Source organism: Vombatus ursinus, unplaced genomic scaffold (assembly GCF_900497805.2).
Source record: "Vombatus ursinus unplaced genomic scaffold, bare-nosed wombat genome assembly UNPS02012082.1, whole genome shotgun sequence".
NCBI classification, from domain to species: Eukaryota; Metazoa; Chordata; class Mammalia; order Diprotodontia; family Vombatidae; genus Vombatus; species Vombatus ursinus.
In genome coordinates this window covers 2,077,519-2,104,015 of record NW_020951860.1, presented here as the reverse complement: position 1 = coordinate 2,104,015, position 26,497 = coordinate 2,077,519, and the positions used below count along the sequence as shown (strand labels likewise).

The 26,497-nt window shown below is 45.2% G+C and overlaps 2 protein-coding genes across 2 annotated transcripts in view; one reads left to right on the top strand and one right to left on the bottom strand.

Moving 5' to 3' along the window:
- The window catches only part of CACNA2D4 (calcium voltage-gated channel auxiliary subunit alpha2delta 4), a 163,442-nt gene that overhangs the window by 73,275 nt on the left and 63,670 nt on the right, over window positions 1–26,497 (top strand). The gene's annotated exons all lie outside the window — the stretch shown is intronic.
- On the bottom strand, window positions 1,503–12,823 carry LRTM2 (leucine rich repeats and transmembrane domains 2). Its single transcript, XM_027857343.1, has 3 exons — window positions 12,728–12,823; window positions 7,467–8,057; window positions 1,503–4,166 (listed from the first exon to the last, which is right to left on the bottom strand). The coding sequence occupies exons 1-3, from the start codon at window positions 12,792–12,794 to the stop codon at window positions 3,715–3,717; spliced, it is 1,110 nt and encodes a 369-aa protein (XP_027713144.1). The 5' UTR covers window positions 12,795–12,823; the 3' UTR covers window positions 1,503–3,714.

Sequence of the window (26,497 nt, the reverse complement as noted above, 5' to 3'; positions counted from 1 at the left end):
ATAGATTTGTGGAGTGTATGGGAAGTAATTGTTTTGCTTCTTCAGCAGGGCTCAGAGCAAGCTACCCTTTAGAATCTTCTGATGCCATCTGGAATCATTACTAAGCAATAAGAACAGGGAAGGCAAAGAACCTAATAGTCAACCTAGCTTTAGAAAATGGGAACCCTCGAATTCAACTGTGGAAAGCATTAGTTCTTCTAGGAATAGGGCACTGGTGATGTAGTCCCTTCCTGCCTTTCCCTAGGGTCTGCCTCTGGCTCTCTGGGCTTTCATATGGAAGTCGCTCTTCTGGAAATAGAAACAAACAAACTAAAAACAGCAAGACATGAGACAGCAAAGGCAGTCCAGACAGCATCAGTCAGAGGCCAATCCCAGCCCCTTAAGCTGAAGTCAGTGCTTAATCAGGTAGCTGGCTAGTCTGCTGATCTTTAGTTAGGGGTGTGAGGGGTTCCTCACACCCCTCCATCATCTTACATCCTGGTTCTTTCCACCCTGCTCAACCCAGAAGACAGCAAGCCTGTCCCTAATGTAAATCTCTAAAATGCTGGATGTTTATATGTCCCACAATTACCTTTTCTTGCTGGTTTTCCCCTGGGTCCTCCAGGAGCATTAGATGCCACATTTTGTCTGCAGGCTTCCCCTAGGAGGAATAAAATCTGACCTGAAGCATCTCTTCCTATAATGAGGGTATTTGGACTTGTCTTAAAAATAACCCAATCCCGTGATAGAGAAGTAACTTCCTAAATAAATTAATGCCTTTTTGTCCTATAGGCTTATCATATCTTGACTGCCAGGGTAAATTCAATTAAATTTCAGTATTCAGAGTGCTGTCTAGGCCCCCGGCTCTATTTTTGTCAGTCCCTAAATCAGCATCTGCACCAGGAAATCCATTCCATAGCCCAGGAAAACCATTTGTGCTTGCAGGAAAGAGGAGTGAGCTATTTCAAGACTATCACCCTAAGTTCTACTGAACCTGGGAACTGTTCCCATCAACTTGCCTCTGCTACCTGGTCTAAATCCAAGACTCTTCAGCAAGTGCCCCAGTAGAATGTAAGCAGCTTGAAGGCAGGGACTGTTTTGTTTCAGTTCTTTAGATTCCTTCTATTGAGCACAATACCTGAGATACTTAACAAATGTTTATTGAATACCCTAGATGTGCTCCAGGGTTGGGAACGTTGTGAACTTTAGGGCTCTGGGTTTCCATTTGTCTCATATTTTGGTATGATATACCTTAGCTACTATACCTAAATTCCCTAGAGCAAGTGAAGGATCAGAAAATAAAGTCAAAAAAGGAAAGAAAAGAGGTAGGGGGGGCTATGTTCTATGTCCTTCAATCCTTCCAGATGCCACATTCCCTCCCTAGCCAATGAAACTAGGAAGGCTATAGGAAAATACAGTCTTTATTGTTCTTCTGAAACAACAAACAAGAAATATAATTTTGCCTTTAAAAATCTCCTGCCTTGTGCTGAAGACACCACCATTTTGAATCCCCTCCCCCACCCCTCCACCCCTATTAAAAACAATAATAACAACAACCAGGTCTGCTGCCAGCCCATAAAGAAGAGGGAAGGCCCACCTACCCAAGGGAAGGGTTTACCTGTTGGGCTTATGCCAATGGTATCCACTCCCCAGTTTAGTCGGGTGAAGCGCCTTCTCAAAGATGCCTTCCCCACTATGCCCACCTTACATCTCATTCCCTTTTTTTCACAATGGTTTACATATGCAGAATTGGGGGAGTGGGCGAAAGGCAACCAGGACCAGCCCAGTCATATCCTGCCATCTTTCCCCATCCCTCTCTATGCCTGTGCTTTAGTTGCACTTCTTCCTTGTATTGTCCTCCTGAGACACCCCAGTAGAAGCACAAACCAGTTGGGTGCCTTCTAGCCCCTCAGATGTTCCTTGGGAAACCACTGACCTGAAAAGAGCAGACCAAGGTACTCCCAGGGCATGATGAAAACATCACCTGCCATCCAACTCATAAGGAGAAGGAAGAAGAAAGGAGGAAGAAAAAGGAAAACCAGGGAGAAATACTAGGGTTCCCACAATTCCTCCATGACCTTCCTCTTCCATTCCCACTCTACTCATACCTCCTTAGTATAGTATATATACCATTACTATTGGCTACATTTAGAATCCAAATCTGTAGGTTCCTGGCTCAGATTCTGGTCCTCAGTTTAACTGTAATTAAAGACTCTGGGGAACAGGACCAAGCAGGCAGATTCCCCAGTGGACTCATGCTTACCTATGCCTGGAAAAGGAATTCACCCTTCTCCAAGCACCAGAAGGGATTGTAAGGGGAATATCCCCGTGGGGCACTCTGGCTGGTAATGAACTTCAGTGAGGAACGTTATTCTCTCTGCCTGACACTCACTTTCCCAGTTCTATGCCCCTGCTCCCCCCTCCAAAAGGGGGTCACCAGGCCAAACAGCATTGTCCAAGGATGATCCAGCTCTGCAACTTTGCCCAAAACCACATATCAGAGCATAGATTAAATAAGAAACATGCTAGTTTCCTTCCTCAGAACTCAGACTCTAGAGGGGAAACTAGATTGCAGTACGCAGAGGTGACTGTCCTAACTGTGCCTAGCAGTGCTGCTCTGTGTAGGCTCTGAACTGAATAAGTATTCTGTGATATGAGTCTGAGTTCCTAGTATTGCACCAGCCACAATCACTACAGCTTTGAGGCCTCTGGGGCAGGTGTCCCCACAATATCCAACATGCTAGGCTTGAGCTGGTTACCATGGTGATAGGCAGTCTGGTCCAGAAACAATACTTTATCCCACTTTAGCAGATAGCAAAAGAATCCTTGTGCTGTTGGATTTGGGTTTCTCTCCCCCATTGGCTGTAGAAGGCTGCAGTAAGCAGGAAATTCTACAGTTGAACAGCTGACTGTTGTGAGGAAGTGACATCTCAGCTTCACTAAGATTCCTGGTATCTGTATCTTTGTGTGAACTTGTATGCATGAATCTGCCCCGTGTGTAGACTCCTAAATCAATATAGTTTTATTGATATTGCTATGAGCATGTGAGTTTGTGAATTCAGGGACAATGAGATTATGCCAGATTTAAGGGTCATAACTACATTTGCAGTGTAAGAAGTATTTATATATTCATATAGTTGTATTGATAAGAATAGGGTAGGTTTATTCCTGTGGCTGTATCAGAGCCTAAAAGAAAGAATCAGCTTTTGCCTTGAAGGGAGGTTAAACATATCTTTCCAGCCCTAAAAGAAGGATTAGCAGAAATCTTCCTCTGACCCCCATTCCCATGACTCCCTTCCTCTAGCATCTTGAAGGCAAAATGCTGAAAGAATCACAGCCACAGCTTCACCCAGAAGAGAGTGAGAGGAAGGTAAAAACATAATTCTAAAGGCCTCCCTTCTTCACCTTCTTCTCTGCCCTCATCTGTTCTCCCTATCCTAGCCAAAACCAAATGTCTGATGAGGGAGCAAACCAGGAGAGTTTCCCGAAAAGTTTCAAGGACTCTTGTTCTTTGAGGCAGCTGGGCTGTGGTTTCTTTGCCTGGAAGGGCATGGGAGGAAGGTGGGATTGAGGCAAGCAGTGTTCTGTGATCAGACTGAGATAGGAACTGAACAACAGAAACTCAGGATCGAGAGGAAGGAGTGCTGGAGAGTTTCATAAGAGAGGGGCTTGCTAAAAGTCCCTGGCTTTCTTCCCCAGCCCTCCCTATTGAGGCCAGATGGGGGTAGGGAAGTCTCATGCCACAGAGGAGATCTGCTTCTGATCTTCATGCTCACCCTCTGGGTCACCCATCAGGGGCTGGCGCTTCTTTAGCTCCCGGTGATACTTGGCCATGAGGGAGGCATAAATGCATCCATAGGCAGCAGCCACAACCATCATGATACAGACAATACCACAGACCACACCAGCAATAATGACAGTACCAATGGCCCGACGGACACTGACTGGCCGATATCGCTGTTTCTGGGGGCAGGCTGTGCTGGGCTCGGGTTCTGGCTCAGCCCCAGGCTTGGGTTTAACAGGTTCTAGGCTGGCCTTGGTACAGGGAGGCCCAGACACTTCCAACCCAGCTGAGCTGCTCTCCCCCAGCTGAGAGCAATAGTTGAACATCTCCATGGGAACCATTCGCATGTCTTTCCCTCTCAGCTCTTTGGGCATGGTACAGGCCAGCTGGTCTAGGCGTCCCCCTGTGCCAAAGGGAGAGAAAAGAATGGGGTGTTCAGCTTTCCATGTCCAAGGAACCCCTCTCCCTGCTCCAAGATCCAAAAGGTATGATTGCTGACCAACACTGTGGTGACCCTAGAAATGTTATCTCAGGAAGAGAAAATGGGTTAATCCAGACACATTGAGAAAAGCACCTTTGGAATCAGCTTGAGCCAGAGGTCATAATATAGCACCTAGCACAGTGCTACACAAATACTGTGCTTAATAAATACTGTTTGAATGAATGAGACTCCCACCCTAACCTTCCCTGGTAGAAAAAGCTACCCGGGGTGGGGACTTTCTCCTTTGTCACCTCTTTCTCAAAAAGTTGTTGTTGCTGTTGTTTTTTCCCATTGCCCATTTATTTTTGGCTGCTTAATTCCTACCTTTGGGCTGCTGGGCCCTATTCCCCTTGCAGTGACCTCTTCTGCCAGGGAACTACCCCTTGAAGTAAAAGTAAAAGGTCAATATGTAGTGACATATTGACCTTTTGGTGGAGTTTTTGCATACTTAGCTCTTCCTAAGGCTTTGAGAACAGGAGAGGAATTTTCTAGCCTTCGTGTTCTTCCCCTTCCCAAATTTATTCCTGTGGTCCCACCAAAGTATTCCTGATTTGGCTCAAAGGCATTTTGATAGAAAGTCCTGTAGATATGAGTGGACGTTACCAAATAGGACGAGTGCCATTTTATTAGATAGATATGGATATCAGTTGACCAATAAATGTTCATTGATGCTTTTGTTAGATTTTTTTTTTCATTTGTTTTGGGGGAGGAGAACCAGGGCCCAGAAAGATAAAGTGCCTCATGTTCCCAATAGCCCTTTTGCCAAAGAAACTCGATTTCTCTTGCACCAAGATTCCACTGACACAAGGAACTTCCATTAGGAAAATTCCCTCTACCAAAGTTGATCCTCACCTGTTCTACAATTTATAGTCTTAATTGCCTGGGGCACTAAGAGGTTAAGTGACTTGCCCCAGGTAGCTCAGCCAGTCTGTGTCAGAGGTAGGATGATGATTATGAAGACAGGCAAAGGCTGTAAATAAGGTGGGTAGATGACAGTGTGGGTAGTTAGACTATCTGCCTGGATACTCCATGAGAAATGATATAAAGCTGGATGGGATGGCAATTACAGTGGATGACAATCCAACTCCAAAAGGATAGTGACAGGCTAGGGCACTGAGTAAATCTAACTCAATATAAAATATAATTCAATAGAGATAATGTCAAGTCCTACACTCAGTTACAAAAAAAAAAAATCTCACAAATACAAGATGAAGGAGATATGCAAAGATAACAATAGTACTGAAAAGATTTGGAGGTTTTAGTGGACTTAATATCAATATAAGTCAGTAATGGGATATGACAGCCAAAAGTGCTAATTTAACCTTGGGCTGCATTAAGAGGGATATAACTTTAAGAATAGAGAGGTGATAGATCCACTATATGCTGTTCTTATCAAACCTTATCTGGAACAGTTTAGTTATGGACACAAGGTTTAAGGAAGATGTTGATAAACTGTAGAGTCCAGAGGAGGTCGGCCAAGGATCAAGGGCCAAGGACCAGTTGAAGGAATTTGGCCAAGTGCAGCATGGAAAAGAAAGGCTTTGGGTAGGGTGGGGGAGGGGGAGGGGGAGGGGCACGATTGCTGTGTTCAAGTAGGTAAGGCCTGTGAAGGAGGAACCAGATCTATTCCATTTGGTCCCAGAGGGCAGAACAGGGGCAACCAGGAAGTTTCATAAAGGGTTTTGCTCCGAGTTAGGGAAAACTTCCTAGCAATTACAACTGACCAAATGTGGAAGGGGCCCTCTTTGGAGGTCTTCAAGCAGAGGCTGGACAACCATTCATTGAGTATGCTACGGTGGGAATTCCTTTTGTGAATTGTTTGGCCTTGAGGGCTGGTGGGGTTCCTTTGACTCTCAAATTCTGTGACATGACCACTTGCCTTCTTCTTACCTCCATTCAAGTCCTAGACCTACACAAGGAACAACCCTGGAGTTGATTCTAGGTCCGTGTCCTAGGCACTGTCTCCTACAGCCAGCTGCTAATGGTGTCCTAAACAACAGACATCATTCTTTCTCCAAAATGGTGGCATCAACTCCACTCTAGGTTCTGTGAGGGATTCTAGTCCAAGGAATAGGTCTGAACAACTTTCCTAATTATTAGATTATGTTTAGGGACTGGATCTGTGATTTCATTGGTATTGGGAACTTCTTTACCATCTGGATCTGTGATTTCATTGGTATCAGGAACTTCTTTATCATCTCTCTCCTTTCCTTTAGATCATTTTGAAACATGTTAGAACTTTTCCTGGAAAGTGTTAGTTTTCCTTCCATTTCCTTCCTTTAAACTCAGAATATGGGAAAGGGATGAAAAATGAGGCAAAATTGAAACCATTTGATTCCTTATTATAGATCTGATATAAATTTATGTTGGGAGAGAAGGCTGCAGCTGTTGGCTATGGAATTTAAATCCCTTTTTTCCTGCTGTTATGGATAACTGAGAACTGATGCGATTATTTATAAGGTAGAGGAAGGTTATCCTTCCTCTTTTGCCTCCCCTTTGCATTCCACCATTATTTTATCCCTTTTACTTGCATTACCTAACAAGACATAAAAATCCTTCTCCCCAACAACTCCTCGGGATCATTTCCTTGCTCATCCCCCAAAGAGGGCTGCTGTGGTGTTATAGAAAGAAAATTGCACTGCCAATAACTAGCTGTGTGTCCATGAACAAGTCACTTCCCTTCCTAGGAGGCCTCAGTTTCCATAGGATTTAGAGCCAGAAGAGACCTTAGAGGTTATCCAGCTGAATCCCCTCATTTTAGAGATAAGGAAATGGAGACCCAGAAAGATGAACTATCCACCCATGCTCACCCGTTCTTTCTACCTCACTAAGCTTCCTCTGTACTCACAGCTTCCTACCACCACCTCTGACAAACATTCTCATACAGGTAAAATCAGGTTAAAATCAACTCCAAGGGAAACCTTCAAGAGGAATAAAAGTAATAAAACAGCAGCCTGAAATGGGTAGGGGAGAAAGGCAGAAGGGCAGTCCCACTCCTTTGTCTCACTGATGTATGGCTGGGGAGGCGGACAAGGGGGTGGGGAGGTAAGAGAGGCTGATTGTATAGAGATGAGCCTCAGATCTTTTTTAGCACCAGCTGGCAAAACCACCTCCTCCCTGATGGCTGCTTCCCTGAGTAACTGAACCTAGTTCAGGAGAGGAGAGTTGGAGATGTGTGGAGTTAGTCCTAATTTGCTGTACCCTAAAGACAGCTCTGCTTACCACGATAGGAGAACCATTCCATCCAGTGCTTGAACTCTCGCAAGTTACAGTCACATTCCCAGGGGTTGTCCCCAACCTGAAGCAGCTGCAGGCTCACTAGAGGTTCAAATGTCACCCGGTCAAGGTTTTGCAAGCGGTTGGAGCGGAGTGAGAGAGACCGAAGGGCCAGGAGTCCATCAAAGAGGCCAGGAGGCAGTTGTGCCAGGCCATTGATGGACAGGTCCAGGTGTCTGAGGAGGGGTGCATGCTGCAGGAGATCCCTGTCCAGGGTCCTTATGCTGTTATTTCGAAGTTGAAGCTCAGTTAGGTTCACCAGGTCCCCAAATACTGCGTGAGGCAGCTGGTCCAGGAAGTTATTGGACAGATCCAGCCTCTGAAGGCTTGACAGATTGGAGAAAACCCAACTAGGCAGAATGTTCAACTTGTTGTTCAAGAGCAAAAGGGTACGGGTCGCAGCAGGCACGTCTGGAGGCACTGTGGAGAGCCCCAAGCCACTGCAGTCTACTTCCAGACTCTGGCTGTCACATTTACAGGAGAAGGGGCAGGTGGGGAGAGTCTCTGCAGCATACAGGGAAATCCAGCAGGCAATCCCTAAGGAAAGGAGAGAAAGGAAGAGTAAATCTGAAAGTTCTAGAGAGAAGGTGACAGGAAAAAAAATAGAGAAACAGGGTCAGAAACAGAAACAGACAGAACCTGAGAACTATCTGGAAAGTGTCATCCTCCTAGTTAATAAGCTCACTGTCCTTGGTGTTTCCTCGTGGTAATCCTAATTTGCAGCTTTTAAATATTTCTTTTCAATTTACAAAGTGCTTTACGTTCATTATTTTACTTGATCTTCATGAAGACCCAGTGAGGTAGATAGTACAAATATTATTGCACCCATTTTATAGATAAGGAGACTGAGTTCTCTATGAAGCTAAGTAACTTGTCTAAGATCACACAGTTAAGTGGCAGAGTTGAAGTTCAAAAGCAGGTATTCTAACTCCAAATCTAGTGTTCTCTCACTGCATCATACCTATATCCCAATGGCATCAACCTCAATCTATAAGCAAATATTTATTGATTACATACTCTGTGCCCTGCAGTGGGCTAGAGAAGAGGAAGTAGAGCATTCCAAGGAAAGGGACTGGTGTGAGTAAAGGCACCGCATGGGAATATGGGCAGTGAATGGATTAGTCTGACAAAGGATTTATTTAGGGGCTGGTGGGAGATAATAAGTGAACCAGGTTAGGAGCCAGGTTGTAAAGGGTCTTGAATATTAGGCTAAAAAATATGAACCTTATACTGTAGACAAGGGGGGATCATTGAGAGTTTTTGAGCAGGGGAATGACATTGTTTTAGGACTGGTCTCAATGTATAGGATTTATTCCAGTGGGAAACTGATTAGATAGTGTTCTAATCCAAGAGTGGAATGATAAGGACATGGACTGTAATAGTGGCCTCAGAAAATGAAAAGAAGGGAAATGGCCATAGATCATCTAAGGATCATAGATATAAAGCTAGACGGGACATTAGAGATCATCTATTTCAACCTCCTCATTTTATAGTTGAGGAAACTAAGGTCCAGAAATATTAAAAGATTTGTCCAATACTACAGAAAAAGCAAGTAGCAGAACTAGAATTTGAACCCAGATCCTCTGACTCTTCACTATGGATGAAGGAAATATTAAAAGAAAGAATCAACTTGTCAAGATTTCTCCTTTGACCGGCATCAAGTAGCCCAACCATGCCTTACATTGTCTCTAGTGCCCAAGGGCATTGGAAAGTTACAGGCAGGGTGAACTACCTCCTACAGACAAAAGGGAAGCTTGAAGCAAGCAGTGACTAATGCAGTGTCTTGGGATGCCATGGAGAAAAGGTTAAAACTGCCCCATAGGACATGGGGCCAGCCTGATGAAGACTCATCTACACTGAGCTCCATGGGAGTCATCTTTCGCAGAGGACTACAGCTGCCTGCAAAGTAAAGCACTTAAAGGGGTCAGGAAAATCTCTTCTTGCTTACTTCCCCAATGCCATTCAAAAATCACTGCCAAGAGGGAGATAGTTGCTTAAAAGAAAATTGGTCTCCTTGTCATTTTGCCTGTTTCCCTCCATAAATACATAGAGGCAAGCCTTACAAAGAATAGGAGCTAAGTTAGGGAATTTGCCACAGTAGGTTTACATATTACTCACCCACCACTGGAAACTTGCCAAAGACCCAAGAGGGAGGTCAATTGCTTTACATACTCATGAATAGGTAAAGCCCAACCTCTAACAGAAGGTCCCACTCTTCAGAGGTGTCCCTGAGCATCATGAGAGTGATGAATATGGAATGCGTAGTGCTTCACCAAGCAAATGATGCTTGCAGGATGAGACTCCAAGCACAGAACTTAGATCTGGGAAGAGACCTTATGGATCATATAGTCCAACACCTTCATTTAGGAAACTGAGGCCAGAAATAAAGTAACTTGCCCAAGATTATACAGTTAGTAGTAGGACTGTGACTCAAACCCAAGTCTTCTAATACCAATCCTCTAATGCTTTTTTCAACACCATGCAATGCAGGCAGTGCAGGAAATTGGGAGGAATTTCCCAATAGGTGGACCATTAATGGAGTTTCTATCATTTCCACTCTCCATATCTCACTCAACTGTTACAGGACCACAATGTTGGACAGTCATAGAGTAGCCTAGAAAGAGTACAAGGCTTAGAAGTCTGTGTTCAAAACTTTGCTCCAACATTTACTAGTTGTGGCACCCTATTAGCAAGTCACTGAACATTTCTGAGTCTCAATTTCCTTATCTGTAAAATGGGAGTGATAATATTTGCACTATCTACCTCACAGTCTTGTCCAGAAAGCACTCTCAGAATACTATATAAGTGAGTTATGATGGGATAAGGAGAGGGATTGGGCTGGGAAATAGTACAGATTCAAGAAACTATCAATTCTCAAACTCAGAATGAATCTCTCAGCCATCCCTGATATATAGCCATCTAGTCTCTGCTTAAATACTTTCAGTAGCAGGGAAGCTCATTACTTCATACACCTGACCATAATTGGTCAGCTCTCTTAGCTAGTAAGTTTATGTAAAGCCAAAATCTGCATCCATTCTACCATAACCTATTGGTCCTAGTTCTGGACCTTCTGGAATAACCTAAAATACCAAAGGATGATAAATGTGTACAAAAATCACGAGCACATGCACACACACACACACACACACACACACACCACTGAAATTGAAACCTGCCTATCTCTCTTCATCACTTCCTCTTTTCTTTCCCTGTACTGAGCATAGTCAGCATATAACCATAACCTGCTGGTCTCCAAGTTCCTCCTTCCTACCAGCCATGTTAGCTGTTAATTGCAAATCAGAACCACCGAGCCCAGAGAAAAAAGGCCAGAAAGGAACAGGATGGAAGGTGCAAGGAGAAGGTGAGCTTTCATTCCTCCTTGCTTTACTGACCCCACCCAAGGAGGCATAATTAACCCTTTCAGCCTGTGTGTGTAGGTGGGGATGATACAACAAGCCCTTACCAGGAGGAGACTGGCTGCCTTGACGTCCTGCAGAGGGTGAAGCAGGGGTTAGAAGGAGAAGGATGGGACCTGCTCCCTCTCCTGCCTGAGTAACAGGGAGGATTGATGACAGCCTGGATGCCACAGCGGGAGGCTGACACCTGAGCCTCTTTGTCCTGAGCAGGAAGTAAGAGCAGGCTGGGGGATGTTAGCCAATTGGAGGCCTTCTTTAAGCCAACTGGGGTCACCTGTTTCCCACCCCCACCTTATTACACCAAATCACCTCATCTCTGTTGCTGCTGGATCAATTTACCTGCATGCCTTTAACTCCATCTACTCTGATATTGTTACTGTAACCCCCGGAAAATCAGCTCTTTACCTCTCAACCTCAGGAAAAATTGAGTCCCTGAGAAGCGAGCACAGGTTGAGGCTTGAGTGTTCATCCCCAGGCCACTTCCCAGGCAAGGGGCTGAATATGCCTTGAACCTTTCCCACAACTTTTCCCTGGGAGGGCTGCAGAACAGGTGGTTCATGTTCTGGTGTCAGGAAAACGATGCATCTAGGCGGTAGGTTTACTAATCCTAAAGTGAGGCTGAAAGAGGATCTGGGTAGCTCAGAGATCAACAACCATCCCTCGGTGAATAATTCAGGCTGTTTGTGGAGCAGTGAAGATGGACAGTCTCATGGAGAAAGGCAAAAAAAAAAAATCTCCCATAGCCTCTGCAACTCAGAAGATGGAAGAAGCCCTATACGTGGAGTCAGAAGACCTGGAGACATGGGCAAGTCTTTGAGCCAACTGGACCTCAATTTCCTCATCTATAAAATGGAGGAAATAGTCTCGGCAGTTCCTAACACAGAGGGTTGTTGTGAGAGGAAAGCACTTTGTAAACTGTTATGTTTTGTATAAATGTAGACTGTTGTTTTTAACCTGAGACAAAACACCCCACCATACTCACATCCTGCTCCTTAGCCTTGGTCATCTAGAAAAATAATGACCCCCTAAGATTTCTTTCTCCCCCAGAGAACTCACAGGTATCTGTGCTTTGTGAGGTAGAGACCAGGAGGCAGATACATAGGTAGGTATTTCATTAATTTCTCTAGACCTCAGGTTGCTCAACTATAAAATGAGGCATATTATATTATTTCTAGCTATCTGTAATATAAAATCTCTACGATCCTATCCATCTAAAATCCATTTTCTTCCACTTTACAGTTGGAATGAGTGAGGCACAGAGAGGTTAAAAGTTCTCCGGTTAGTAGTTAAACCAGAACTATCTTAGTTCTGAAAGTCTCTGAACTCCCAATCAAACAAGTATGTTTGAACCCTAAAACTATGAGGATATAACATGGTTGGAGTACAGACCAGGATAAGGAGGGGAGCTAGATAATCCCACTCAATTGTATCTATACTGTACTAATTCCTGAAGTCCAACCCAGATGATTGTGTGGCATAGTGCAGTCTGGCAAAGTCATTCTCCCTACTATGCATGTGTAGAAAGCTGAGACCTAGAGGGGAATGGATTTATTCAGACTTACCTAGTAAGGCAGAGGCACCACATCTGTAGAGTTTGGGGATTTTAGTCACAATGGGCTTTAACAGACGAGGGAGATTGGCTGGGCTTCTGATTCCCAGGCCAATGCAATAGTGCATTTAAGGTAGGTCTCACTTAGACTTCACTTTCAGCCTAAGTCCAAAATGTCACACCATGCCAAACCCCCACCCCTACTCCCCACCCCTTCTCCACCAGATAAGGACTATACTCACAGGAGAGCTGTCTCCACCTCAGGGAAAGCTTGCTTCTCCACCACTGGCCAATGCCCAATGCCAGCATGATGCTGAACCCTACAGGTTCTCTTGGTCCTTGATCTCTTGGGAGACAGGAGAGCCCTGCTTTGTCCTGCCTCTCAGTCCTGAAAGAGAGCAGAACAGAGAAGAGTATTTGAGTCATCTTTCTAGCACTGATGCTTGAGGGGTTAAGGAGAGGACCCTGGTATCATTTTACACTCCCCACTAATTCCTTATTTATTTGCTAGGTGGTAGGGATGGGGAACATGAGGAAGAAATGCCTAACCTCTCTCAGGCGTCTCAGAGGAGGCTGGACAAAGCTCAGTTCTTTAGACCAGCCACATGGGATGTTCCATTGACCAGATTTTATTCAAAGAACCATTTAACAGATCCAGGAGATAAAATTGGAGAGGGATGAGTGGGAGATGTTGCCAGAAGGTGTAGCACTGGGGACAGTATGAAGAATGATGGCTGAAGGTAGAAAAATCTGTGAAAGCAAGAATGACTGTTTGATGCCATCAGAATCCCTAGGCCACTGCAAGGCAGTGGGATTGGCCCAGGGGGTTGGGCGGCAGGAGGGGAGGTATGGAGGGGGTCAGGGGAGGGCTCTTCACTTACTGTCCATGTCATTGAGGAAGTGCCATGACTATGTATCAAGGTTTTCTGAGATATTTATAAGCACAAAGCCGGAGGACAAACAGTGCATATGGCATTGTGCTACAGGGCAAGTCAGACAGACACAGGAACTGAGTCAGAAACTCCCCACCCCCACTGTATGCCCTAAACCCTGTCTTTGCTAACTAGTTCTCAATCTGAGGAACTGCTCACAGATAGAGCTAGATAGATACTCCAGGATTCAGAACATCCCCATTTTAAAGGAAAAAACTAAAATCTTTGTGGTAGGTAGGCACAACCCTCCCCCACTTCCTCACTCCCACCCCTCACATTTTTTTCACCGCTGGAATGTCCCTCCTACCATGTGCACCGAGGTGGCAATGATTCAGCCCTTCCCAGGGCTTCAGCTGGAAAAGGGGGAGCAGAGGCGTGCCCCAGGGACAGCCTCCAGCTCCCCTTGTCTCTTTGGAGGTGAACTGGAATGCTCTGTCTTCCGCAAACAAGTCTATAATAAGGCTCATCAGCTTAGGGGGTTCATGCTGCAGCAGCTGCACACTCTAGAGAGACACACAGAGTAAAAGAATAAGTCTCAGGGCAAAGAGAGGAGTAGAAAATGGGGGAAGGGGAGGATGGAAAGGCAACATTTCTATTTCAGATAAGGAAGGGGGGGAGTATTTTTCTTAATTTTCTAGAGAGTCAAAGATATTCCCCACAACTAGCCCCATCAATAATAGCTGAGTAAGAGGGAAGACAGGTTCCCCATTACTGTCTCCCTCCCACCCAGTTGTGGCCAAGAATGGTTGTCCTGCAAGGATATGGCAAAGATAAACAACTCTAGCTGACATGGGGTGCATGTATGTGTGAGTGTGTGTATGTGTGCATATGTGTACAAAGTTAGCTATAGCAAGGGAAGAATAGAGACCATACCAAAATTCTCCCACATGCCTTATTGTTCTCCCAAAATAAAAGTCCAGTCTAAAGTAAGATAACTTCAAAATATCACATGAACATAGCTCTACTGTCCTTCTAATTAGTATTCCCCTCTCCCCTCCAAATCTCATCAAAAATAACTGCATTGGAAAAGGAGGCAGGTAGGCACTTACCCAAAGGGGTCCTATCTTCCCTGGTTGCAGGTATACACATCCCTGGGCGATGCCTGGTTGCTGCTTCCCCTTTCTGGCTCCAGATCCTGTTCCTTTTACTCCTTCTTCCAGCCCTATTTAATTCTCTCCCCCTGAAGAGCCAACAACAGAGTTAAGCTGACAGCCAAGACGGGGATCCAGTAGCCAAGAAGCTTGAGGCCTCATCTTAGAAATCCCAGCATCTAGCAAGCCTGTCTCTCCCCCGGGCATTAGGATCTTCCTTAACTCCCTCCCTCTGTTCTCCTCCCCTCTCTCCCTCTGCCAAGTTATATAGATAGCTCTGCTCCTTGAACCTCCAGTGCAGCTGCCTTTACTGTTAATATCGCTGCCTTGCCTGCCACCAGTGGTTTAGCTGAGAACAATATTATCTGGATAGCTTGGTTTGGCTCTGGAGAGGAAGCCCTTGACTGGGACTGGAAAAGAGGGCTCCAGTACCCAACCATTGTCCCTTCTCTTATTTTTTCCCCTTTTTTCTTTCCCTTCTCTTATTTTTTGCCCTCTCACCTCTGAGAGAGGGGTGGAAGCAGTCTTCCAACATCTGTTCTCCCTGCAGAGGGAGCCTCATGGGTACCAATGACAATGAGATATGTTCCCCAAGACTGTGACCTTTGCTATCGACATCTTGGCAGGAGGTATGGGGTCCAGATGCTGAGCTCCATTCAGCACAGCCTGCTGCCTCATTCCAACATCCACAGAACGGGAGATTTAGGGAGATATTTGAGCTTATCAAGCTTGCCCTTCCGTAGCACCCAGAAACACAGCTCATTTTCCTCTGAGAATTCTCTGTACCAAGAGCCACAGGAAAGCCTTAACCCTCAGCTCTAAGTTGCAGCAGGTTCTTGGGACATGTCTTTCTGGACAAAGAAATTAAAGATCAGTGACGTGTGCACAAAACATGGGCTCATCTATCTCCCCATACCTGGACTCCTGGCACAACATACACTACAGGGAACTGAAAGATATATGCATGGATGTGTGCCATACACACATCAAGGACATTTTCATGCATGTATGTACAAGTGTATGAGGATAAGAAACAAGGTCCTTCAATATGTATACTTCATAGAGACGAAGGTCCATGCTTACATCACCTGTCAGACATTGGTACTGATCATAAAATATATGATTCCTGCAAGAACTTTTGCCCCAAGGGCTCAAGGCACCTTGAGAATATTACCTTGAATCACTATGTTATAGCTGACCGCAGAAAAACTGGTTAATTATTCATAATCATATAGGAAGTTAAGTTGTATCACAGAATTTTTTTTAGCCAGGAGGTACATTAAAGAGTTCAACTCGCTAATTTTAAAGATGAGGAGATTGAAACCCAGAGAGACCAAGTTGCAAACAAGATCACACAGTTAGTTAGTGGAAGAGCTAGAAACAGAAATTAGGTATATTGACTTGTAGTTCATTGCTCTTTCCATTTCAAGAGAATGGAACTAAAAATGAGTTCCAGGATACAGAGCCAGAGAGCCCCTCCACAACTACATAGCTCAGCTAGCATATGCCCTATGCCTATCATCATTCACTGGCATCTGCAAAACCTGTGCAGAATGGGGTGCACACATGGGCCTCCCCGGACACGTGCTTACAGCTCGGTACATAAGCATGTGACACAAACACACACCCACACAAAGCTCCAGATACACACACACACACACACACACACACAAACACACTCCAAAGCTTGCTAGCTAGTTTCTAACACCCACCCATATTGACAACACTCAGATAGCAAAGAAAGGAGCTTCCCAGTTTTCTAAATCCTCTCAGCAGGCAGGTGTCCAGGAACAGCTCCAGTCCAGAGTTCAATAAGGAGGGACTCAGCAGGCTACCAGGCAAAGGAAGTCCAAAGAAAACCCCCACAGGTTGTCCCAAGCCAGAGAAAATCTCTGAGCTCAGACTGGAGCTATTAACAAGATTCTTCTCTCTCATTCAACTTCCCTTCCCACTCTTCCTGGCTTCAAGCTCAGGTCCAGGTAATGGAATAATTGCTGTAGGAGGAAGGTATCCCCTACAAGTATATTTGGAATTATTCCCTCTTCCTAGTCTGTTCCGTCCACCTGAGGAATTCCAAACTTTCAACTAGCCTCCCCCATGATCCTTGTGATGTACCGTGGAGGGGGGAAAACTAAGAGACCCAAAAGGGTTGAGCAGAGGGCAGTCAGTCATTAGAAGACATGCCCCTAGAGTGTAATTCCTATTTACTTTCCTCTCTCTCCTCTCCATACACACATTGGGATGTGAAAATCTGTATACAGTAGGCTAGGCAAATCCCATGATGCCAAACCATTATGCATTGTTTCAAGAAGTGGCAGGTAGACTTTTAACCTTTCCTTTTGTGTGCGTGAAAAATACAAAATGTTTCCATAAGCCCCTAGGAAGATATTCAGTTACCCTTTGATGTAGTCTAACTCACATACCATAGGTGAACTAATATTAGACATCTAAGCTTATCTGGTAAGGGGAAATGGTAAAGGATTTAATTTAACACTCATCTCCAACTGGGTTAATGCCAGAGGACAACGCTATGTAAATGTCCCTTGAGGATATATAGGAATAGAACCCAGAAAATCATGGCTCCTTAGCTTGCTGCCCACCCATATGCCTCCTGCCAGAGGACCCTCCCTGCCCCAATATTATACAGCCTCATTAATAAAGGGGGTGACCTACATTGGGGAGGCTTGGAGAGCAGCTGCTGCAGCAGGCGCTGACCAGCTGCTGAAATAAATTAACAGTCTGAAGGGGAAATCCACAGGCAGGGTGGGGATTAAGGTACAGGATCACAGGGCTACTGTTAGAAGAGTCTTTCTTCACTATTCCCTCCAAATCCTTCAGCTCCAAGATGTTTTAGCTACTTCCAGTCCTCAGGCATGTCAAAATGCCTAACTCCTTATACCTGGGTTCCAGGAATTATGAAAGATTGAGGAGGACTGTAACCCCAGTATTGAGTCTATGCCTGCTTCAGTTGGGTTTTAAAGCACAAGGGCTGACTGGTTGAATCAGTTCAATTCAATTCAACATTCATTTAACAACTACTTTATAAAAGGCACTATGTATACACTGGGGATATGCAAACAAAAACAATATAATTCCTGTCCTCAAAGAACTTACATTCTCCAGAAGAGATTCCACATAAATCTAGACAAGAAACACAAAGTAATTTGAGGATGGAAAAAGCACTAACAACTCGAGGGAAAGAAGAGAATCAGAAAAAGCTTCACTTAGAAAGTGGCACCTTAGAAAGCCATGAATGAAAATAAAGATTCTGAGGAGTGGAGGTGAGGAGGGAGAGCATTCCAGGCATGAGTGATAGCCCATGGGAAGGCACAGAGATGGAAAGATTAAGTAGCTTTAGTCAGGCTAGGTGCCTTTCTCCAGCTATGGAACCTGGAGCAACTTCAAAAATCCCTGTTATGACCTTAATAATGTGTTATGGACTTGAAATAGCCCCAGAGATAGAGAGGAAAGGTAGAGGGATGGAGCCTGCCAAGCCATTTGGAACCTAGAATAGGGTGCCTAAAAAGTCTTCCAAGGAGTTCCCTGGGGAGAGAGGCAGGCTCCTAGTTTCACTCCTAAATTAACCTCCCTTGGGGGTCCCAGAGTTATGAGAGAAGGAAGGTTAAGGAGCAATTGAGACTACAGTGAAAAATGGGCCTTGACCTCCTTCCAACCTCCCAGCATTAGTGATGGCAATAATGAGTGTTTTCTAGAAAACATCCTTCTGTTTGGGGGTTGAGAATGAGGGAGATCAAAGAGAAGGCTCAATGCTGCAAGGGGAAGCAAAAATGGAAGAACTCTAGAGGAGAGAAAATATAGAGAAGAGGGAAAAGGAGATGGTGGAAGGTGGCACCTGGAAAAGCAATAGGATCATAGGCTTTAATGCTAAAAGGGACCTTAAAGATCACAGAGACTGCCGAGGATGCACCAAAGAGAAATTGAAACTGAAACAGTGGGGAGGGGGAGAAGCAAGAGGAAGAGGAGACCAGAAGTGGAGAGCTCTAATGTACCTGAGATTGAATAGATTATACAAGGCCCTGTAGACCCAGAGGAAGTTCAAGGAGGGGAGGAAATAGGACCAGGAGACAGATTTTCTGGTAAAACTTCTTGCTCTCAGTTCAGACAGAGGGTAAGGATGGGATACAGTTTCTCATTCGTATATAGAAAGCAAACATAGTGCCGGTGCTTTGTTCTTGGCCTTCCTATCACCACTATCTATTTCCCAACCTCCTCTCTCTGTTTTAATTTCTTGCCCCAGGTTGATCCTGGGGTTGAGATTGGCTTACAACCTTTCAGACCCTCAGTCTGAAGGGAAAGAGCTGAGACTCTTTTCTCTCCCCCAACATATGACAAAGGATCATAGAATTTAGAATCTCATACAATTCCCAATTTACAGATAAGGAAACTGAGCCCCAGAGAAGTGAGGTGCCCCATCCCCTGAATCCTATCCCAGTCTCTCCTTTGACTCACACTGCTCTTACTGTGTTCTGTATCCCCACTGGTTTTTTATATTGGTCAGATATTTCTGGATCAGGTAGAGGTCTCTGTGCCAAGGCTGGGGGTTGGAGAGAAAGTTGGGGTGATTAAGCAACAGGGAAAATTTTAATCTCCAGGAGAAATGGGGCCCCACATCACACTTGGGGTGGCCTAAAGCCCAGAGATGAGATTGATACGACTTTCCTGGAGTTCAGCCCTGGCACTCATCAAGAACTAAGATGTATATCACGGGCCTCTTACCAGAGACCTCCAAAATCTCTTCCTCACCCTGGCCTCAAAATACATCACAGTTCTTGAGCAGTGGGAAAACTTAAAAAAAAAATAAGTATCTCTGTGGCTTGGAAAGAACAAGTAACTTCCTAACTGGTACCTCCTTGAAACTATTACTTACCATCCAACCCTAGCTCCCTCTGTCTCAAGCCCTACATAAATTTTTCTTGTCCCACACAAGTCAGTCCCAGCAGGAGCTAAGGTGAAAGTACCCCTGAGTCACTCACTGCTGGTGGGGAGCAGCTCTGTTATGAATGAACTCCATGTGTTCATTAAGGCAGCTCAGACACTTACTCCCACTCACTCACTACCTGAGTCCTATGTTTAGGAGGGAGGGACTAAGGCTAGGGTTGGAAAGATCCTTACATAAGGTGGGTGAGAGGCCAGCAAGAAGGGAAGATTTCCTCCAGTGACTCCCTTCCTTACTCCTGAAATATCACTCCACTGATGTCAGGTGAAAAGACCTTCATCCCTTCCTTCCTGACCACACATAACCAGTACCCATACCATCCATTATTCCCAATCCCCACTACACTGCTTAGTTACACAGAACCAGAACTGAGGAGATGGGATGGGGGTTTTCTCATCTTGGGCTCCAGAGATGGTTCCCAGCCAAATCTCAAGAGAAGCCAGCTCTGCTGCTTGAGAAAACCCTATTTCTCCACCCCCATCCCCAGCTTTCTTGGCTTCTCTCATTTGGCAGTTCTAGAGAACTCCCTGCCAAATGGAGGACCCAGGCCCTCTGTGGTGTAGTAGAATTTGAGGCAGAAGCTGCTACTGAATTTCTCTGCCAACTAGACTTCTCCCACCTTATCTTTATTTCTCCACATCTATAACCCTTACCCCCCCCCCCACCCTCTACCTTTCCTCTTTGCTCCCCAGAGAAGTAAATATACATGATCAGAGACATTCAGGCATTAACCAATGAACTGTACCAGATGGACGCTGCCACTGAAATGAAACCACTTCAGGGGGAATGAGGCCTCAGAGGCCAACTGGAACAAAACCCAACTTAAATCAAGGGGAAAGTGGCAAATTTGAACCAAGGAAATCAGTATTGTCTCACTCTCTTTTCAGGAAAGCGCCAAATAACACCCGCAGAGACCCTCTGCTGGACCTGGTTTTCCAATCCTTCTTGGTCTGCTAGGACATAAAGTTGGTCATAGCTTGACTTCACAGACCAAGATGGACCCATTGAATGGTCTTCACAGCCTAAAGATGGGCTGGCTCCTAGATGAAAAAGCCTATTTGGGATAAAGTTATGTGCCCCTTTGAACACATTCCTATATACATCACTCATATCTCCCTCTCCTGGTGGGCTGAGAGTTGAGAGCAGAGAGCCTCAATTCTGTTTCCTAGATCCCTTTATAGCCATGCCCTATCTGTTTGAGGCTTTTCCAATGGCATGGCCATATGGGTCATGTCTTGCCAGGGGAGGATTCCTTCTATTGCCAGAGCCCAAATTCAGACCACTTAGAACCAAAGACCCACATCCAGTGCAGCCTCCAGGAACCCTTAGAGTTCTGTGGTCTTATCTCCCTATCTTGAATATCGTTCTATTCCTCACCTGTCCTCTCCCCCCACCCTGACTCCAGGTCTTTTCCTGTTCCCTCCTCAGCATTCTCATCACCAGTCTTATTCCTCTATAGCTCCCCACCTCCACATCCATCTCAAAGCACGAGGGTCCTGAGGGCTCATCTGTGCTGGAACCTAGTGTGTGGTCTGTGACAGCTCTTGGCTGTTTCTCTATGCTGCAGAGACTAGTTTCTATGCCACCCAGGGCAGGCAGGGATCGCTGCCATCTCCCCTGCTCTCCCCCTTCTCACCTCACACAGCTGCCACTGCCACCACAAACATGCATTCTCATACCTGTGGTGCCCATTCCCCTTTCCCCTCCCTGAAGTATCTATCCTCCCTCTGCCCTCTGGGTGTCCAGTGGCCTTGGGCTTCACTGGTCCCAGCAGGTGTCCAAGGGCAGGAAGAAGCCGCAAGAGACATAAGCATCAGAATATGGATAAATAGGGGAGGAGGTCATCGCCACCCCTCACCCCACCATACAGCCTTCTCCACTGCCTCCCCAACACTTACGGTCCTCCAACTCGTCTGCAGTCTCCTCAGATCAGACAGCTAAACCTTCGAATGAAACCTTGCTGGCATCCCTGGAAAAATCCAAATAGTACCGCCAGACAGAGCCGAGTCAGAATTAATGGCAGGGTCTTCTTCGACCCACCAGCCTTTCTCACCACCCTTGCCACAGGACCAGGACACTGGCACACAGCACGCAGCACAGGGAAGATGGAATGACGGTCTTTCAGCATGCAAGGGGGATGGGGCTCCTGGGTCAATAACAAACTGAGAGAGAGGGAGAGCGATAGAACGCGTGTGCTCAAGCGAAAGAGACCGGGCAATGGAGTGACAGCTGGGGGTACATCTGTGATGACAGCAACAGCAGCACACACAGGCACGCACCGACACACACACGCAAATGCACACACACACACACACACACAGAGACACACACACACACACACAAGGCATCCAAGGGCTGAGGATGCATCCAAATCTCACCCTTAAAATGTTCACATTTTGGACAGAAACAAGCCCTGATAAAACATAATTATTTCCCCGCCCAAAGAAGAAAGGAGCAATTTTACCTTTCATCTTGTTTCCCCTCCCCTCTCCATGCTCCTCCACCCCCTTCATCTCTTCTTTCCTTCTGCTCTCCTTCTAATCCTTCCACCCTGCTTGTTTGGGAGAAAAGTGACCAAGCCACAAAGAACCGATCCAAGGGGCTGACTTTAGTCCACATTAAGTCTGTCCTGGGGAGGAGCTGTTTCAGAGACACACAGGAGAGAGGAAAAGCCTAAACCCAACATTTATTTTCCTCTCTTGGACAAAGCAAGATCATCTTCCCACAGAGTCTAATTAGGGCAAGCCACAAAGAGGTAAGGGGAAGAGACAAGAGAAGTAGCATCGACCTGTGGCAAAGGGGCAGAGGCCCCTGAACCCAACAGACAAAGGCTATAGGACACATGTAAATCCAGCTACTCCAAAACAAGACCACCTCAGAGGATCGTGGATTGGGAGCTGGAAGGCACTGTAGAAATCATCAAACCCAACCCATTCATTTCACAGTTGAGGAAACTAAGGTCCAGAAGGGTTAAGGGACTTATTCAAGGTCACACACAGGTGGTAGGTGGCAGAGACAAGATACAAACTCAAGCCTTCTGACCTTAAATCCAAGGCTTTTTCCACTGCATCACACTGCCAGGCTCTGGACTTTGTGGCAGGGACCACTGTGGCTGTTAGTGATGACAAGTTTAGAGCTGTGGGCTTTGGGCAAAATCTGCTTCTCGTGGGTGAGTCTGGGCAGACTGGCAGCCACACAGAGCACTGGGTTACTAGAAAATTCCCAAAATGGTAGTAGATTACTTCATAGATTTTAATTCCAGTTTGCCTCTACCTATAAACAGGCTCTATGATGGAGAAATCGGGGAGTGGAGATAATGGACAAAGGGGAGTGGAAATGCTTTGACCCAAAAATCTTAATTATCATGATACAGGTGTGGGAAGTTTAGAAACTAAAAGATTAAAGTACACTCCTGCAAGATCAAAATAAATCAGTGAATAAACCAGCAATGTGACCCCAGAGTTTAACCTCCCAGACTTGGGCATTGATCTTTGAGGGGTGCCCTTTTTCTCTTTTTTAATATAATCAGTGCCATATGTTGGTGTCACTGAGTCTCTCTCCTGCTCTAGGTCTCCATATCTCCTGATTTTTGTCTTGTGGGTCTTGGAGTCAGGAAGACCTGAGTTCAAATCTTACCTCGGGCATTTAGTAGGTCTGTGACCCTTGGCAAGTCACTTAACCTCTCTTTTCCTTATTTATAAAATAGGGGTAAGAAAAGCATCTACTTCACAGGGTTATTATGAGGATCAGATGAAAGATGTTAGCTATTATTATCTGGAGATGTCCATCAACAAGCATTTATTAAATGCCTACTATGTGCCAGGGGCAGCTAGGTGGTGCAGTAGATAGGGCTTAGAGTCAGGAAGGCTCAACTTCAGGAGTTCAAATCTGACACGAGCAAAGCACTTAACCCTGTTTGCTTCACTTTCCTCATCTGTAAAATGATCTGGAGAAGGAAATGGCAAACCACTGTAGTATTTCTGCCAAGAAAACCCCAAATGGGGTCATGGAGAGTCGGACACAACTGAAAAAATGCCTTTAAAATGTACCAGACACCGTGCTAATGTTGGGGATACAAGGAAAAGACAAAGACAGTCCCTCTCTCTAGGAGTTCACAGTCCAGACAATAGGCAAACAAATATGTAACATAAATATTATACTATTATAAATATCATAATACAAGTAAGCAATATACAGGATAAATTGGAGATAATCCACAGAGGGAAGGCACTAGCATTAAAGGAGATCAAGAAAGGCTTCTTGAAGAAGGTAGGATTTTAGCTAAGTCCTGAAGGAAGCCAGGGAAGCCAGGAGGCAGAGATGAGCGAGGAGAGAATGCCAGGCTTAGGGACAGTCAGAGAAAATGCCCCCAAGTCAGGACATGGAATATCACGTGTGAGGAACAGCTAGGTCAGTGTCACTGCGTCAGAGTATTTTGAGCCAGGAGTGGGGAAGAGAATTGGGGGGGGCAGGAAATAAAGTATAAGAAATCTGTAAAGGTAGGAAGCCAAATGAAGGATTTTATATTTGATCCTGGAGGTAATTGGAAGCCACTAGAGTTTATTGAATAGGGCAGGTGACATTGTCAGAAATGCAATTAGGAAGATTAATTTGACAGCTGAGTGGAGGATGAACTGGAGTGGGGAGAGGTTTGTGGCAGGGAGATCAAACAACAGGCTATTACAATAATCCAGACGTGAAGTAATGAGGACCCAGACCATACTGGTGGCAACGTCTGAGGAGAGAACGGGGCATATATAGAGGATGCTTTGAGGGTTGAATCAACAGGACCAGGCACAGATTGGATGGAGGGGGCAGGGTAAAGGGGGGGTGAGAGAAAGGGAGGTGTCAAGAATGACATTTAGGTTGTCAGCCTGGTGGGTTAAGAGGATGATGGTGCCCTTCTACAGTAATAAGAAAGTTCTAAAGGGGTGAGGGTCTTTGGGGAAAGATAATGAGTTCAATTCTGGACATGCTGAATTCAAGATATCTATGGGAAATCCAATTTGAGATGTCCTATAAGCAGTTGGAGATGTGAGGTTAGGAGAGTGGTTAGGACAGAGAAGTATGTAGATCTGAGAATCATCAGCAAAGAATTGATAATTAAATCCATAAGGGCTGTTAAAATCACCCAGACAAATAGTATAGATGAAGAAGAAAAGAAGGCCTAGGACAGAGCCCTGGGGAACAGTGTTAGTAGATGTGACCTAGATAAAGATCCAGCAAACGAGACTGAGAAGGAGCAGTCAGACAGGTAGGAGGAGAACCAGGATAAATTAGTGTCACAAAAACCTGAGGAGAAGAAAATAATTAACAGTGTCAAAGGCTGCAGAGAAGTCAAGAAGGATGAGGATTGAAAAATGGCCATTAGATGTGACAATTAAGAGATCGTTGGAAACTGCAGAGAGACGCATTTTGGTTGAATGAAGTTGTAAGGCAGAGAGTAGGGAGTTAAGAGACTGAGAGGAAAGGAAGTGGAAGTAACAGTTATGGGTTGGCCTTCTCAGGGAGAATAGCCACAAAAGGGAAGATGGAATGATAGCTAGTGGAGATGGATGGATCAAGTAGAGGGTTTTTTGAAGACGAGGGAGACATGAAAATGTTTGTAGGTAACAGGGAAGCAGCCAACACACGAGGAAAAATTGAAAACAAGTGAGAGTAGGGAAAAGTGAGGAGGAAACAGGTGGGGGGGGAATCTGCTAGAAAAGATGGAATAGGATGGGATCACTTGGGAATGTAGAAGAGTTAACCTTGGTTAGTGTAAGACAGGGATGAAGGAGGAGATAGTTGAGAAATGGCATCTGGGTAAAATGAGATGCAGAGAAGGGGAAACGAGGGAGCTCTCAGTGAATGCCCTTTTTTCAGTGAAATGTGAGGCAGAGATCTCACCTGAGTGGGTAGGAGAAGGAAGATGAGAACTGGGATGGCTAGTGCTCCCCTTAAACTAAGACATTCCACCACCTCATACTCTCTATTGCACTGTACAATTTGGCTGGAGAAAGGGAAGAGTAGGTAATAGAGGTATACAAAGGGTTCCTTCTCAGTCTTGTCTGCTTCTTGGCATGTCTACTAGTCCTATTCCTCTGCTATTCTATATCCCTGAAGAAGGCCTGAAGTTTCCTACATCAGTGTCTTTACTCGTGCTCTTCACATAATTTCAGAATTTGAAGGGGTCTTTAAAATACTTGAACATAGCTCAATATTCCCCCTAAACATTCTCTTCTCTGAGTTAAATATTCCCTCATGCTTCAGAGAATCCCCAAGGCCTTTGACAATCCTAGCTGTCCACCTGTGGACGTGCTCCAACTTATCAATGTCTTTTCTAAAATATGGTGTCCAGAAAGAAGTGGTCTGACCAGGACAGAGTCCAATGAGACTATACTACGAGACTCTGTGCTCATTCTTATCATGTTCTCCACTCTCTCCATCAATCAGTACTTTCTCAGGGTATCATCCTAACCTTGTGGGGATGATGCCACAACCTTGATTCCTTGGTGAAATGGTTCAGCATAAACTATCATTTATTCTTGAATTCTTCTCTTTCTTATCCTATCAATGCTCATGCCTTGCCACATTCTGGCTTATTCCCACCATCTGCCTCTTTTGCTTCTATTCATGTGTTTTTGGATGGAGCTAGAAAAAATCATGCAACGCTGATGATCGGGTCCATTACAAATTTGTTATTCAATCTCAAATGAGTCCTCATTGTAGCAAGGTGATCCTTCTATTTTACCCTAACTGATCCTCTATACCACTCAACACAGCAGTTGTTTCAAACCTTCTGTTCTCTTCTTAAGCCTCCCACTGTATCACCTGCCACTACCTTCTCACCTGGGGATTTTGCCTCATACATCACCAAAAAATGAGGCCATTTGCTGAAAGCCCTGTCTTTTCTTTCTCTCCTCATCTGACACCCTCCTGACATCATCCTCCACTATTTCCTCCTTTATCCTGGTCTCTCCTCCTCACTCCTTGCCAAGGCCAAGCTCCCTACAAACACCACTGATCTCACCCCCTCCTGTCTTCTCCAGT

What these genes read in the sequence shown, in the direction of transcription:
- LRTM2 (XM_027857343.1), bottom strand. Translation starts at nt 12,794, where the DNA reads ATGCTGGCATTGGGCATTGGCCAGTGGTGGAGAAGCAAGCTTTCCCTG. An exon ending in GAGGTGGAGACAGCTCTCCT is followed by an intron (nt 8,058 to 12,727) that starts GTGAGTATAGTC and finishes TCCTTTCCTTAG; the next exon opens with GGATTGCCTGCTGGATTTCC. An exon ending in GGAATGGTTCTCCTATCGTG is followed by an intron (nt 4,167 to 7,466) that starts GTAAGCAGAGCT and finishes CCTTTGGCACAG; the next exon opens with GGGGACGCCTAGACCAGCTG.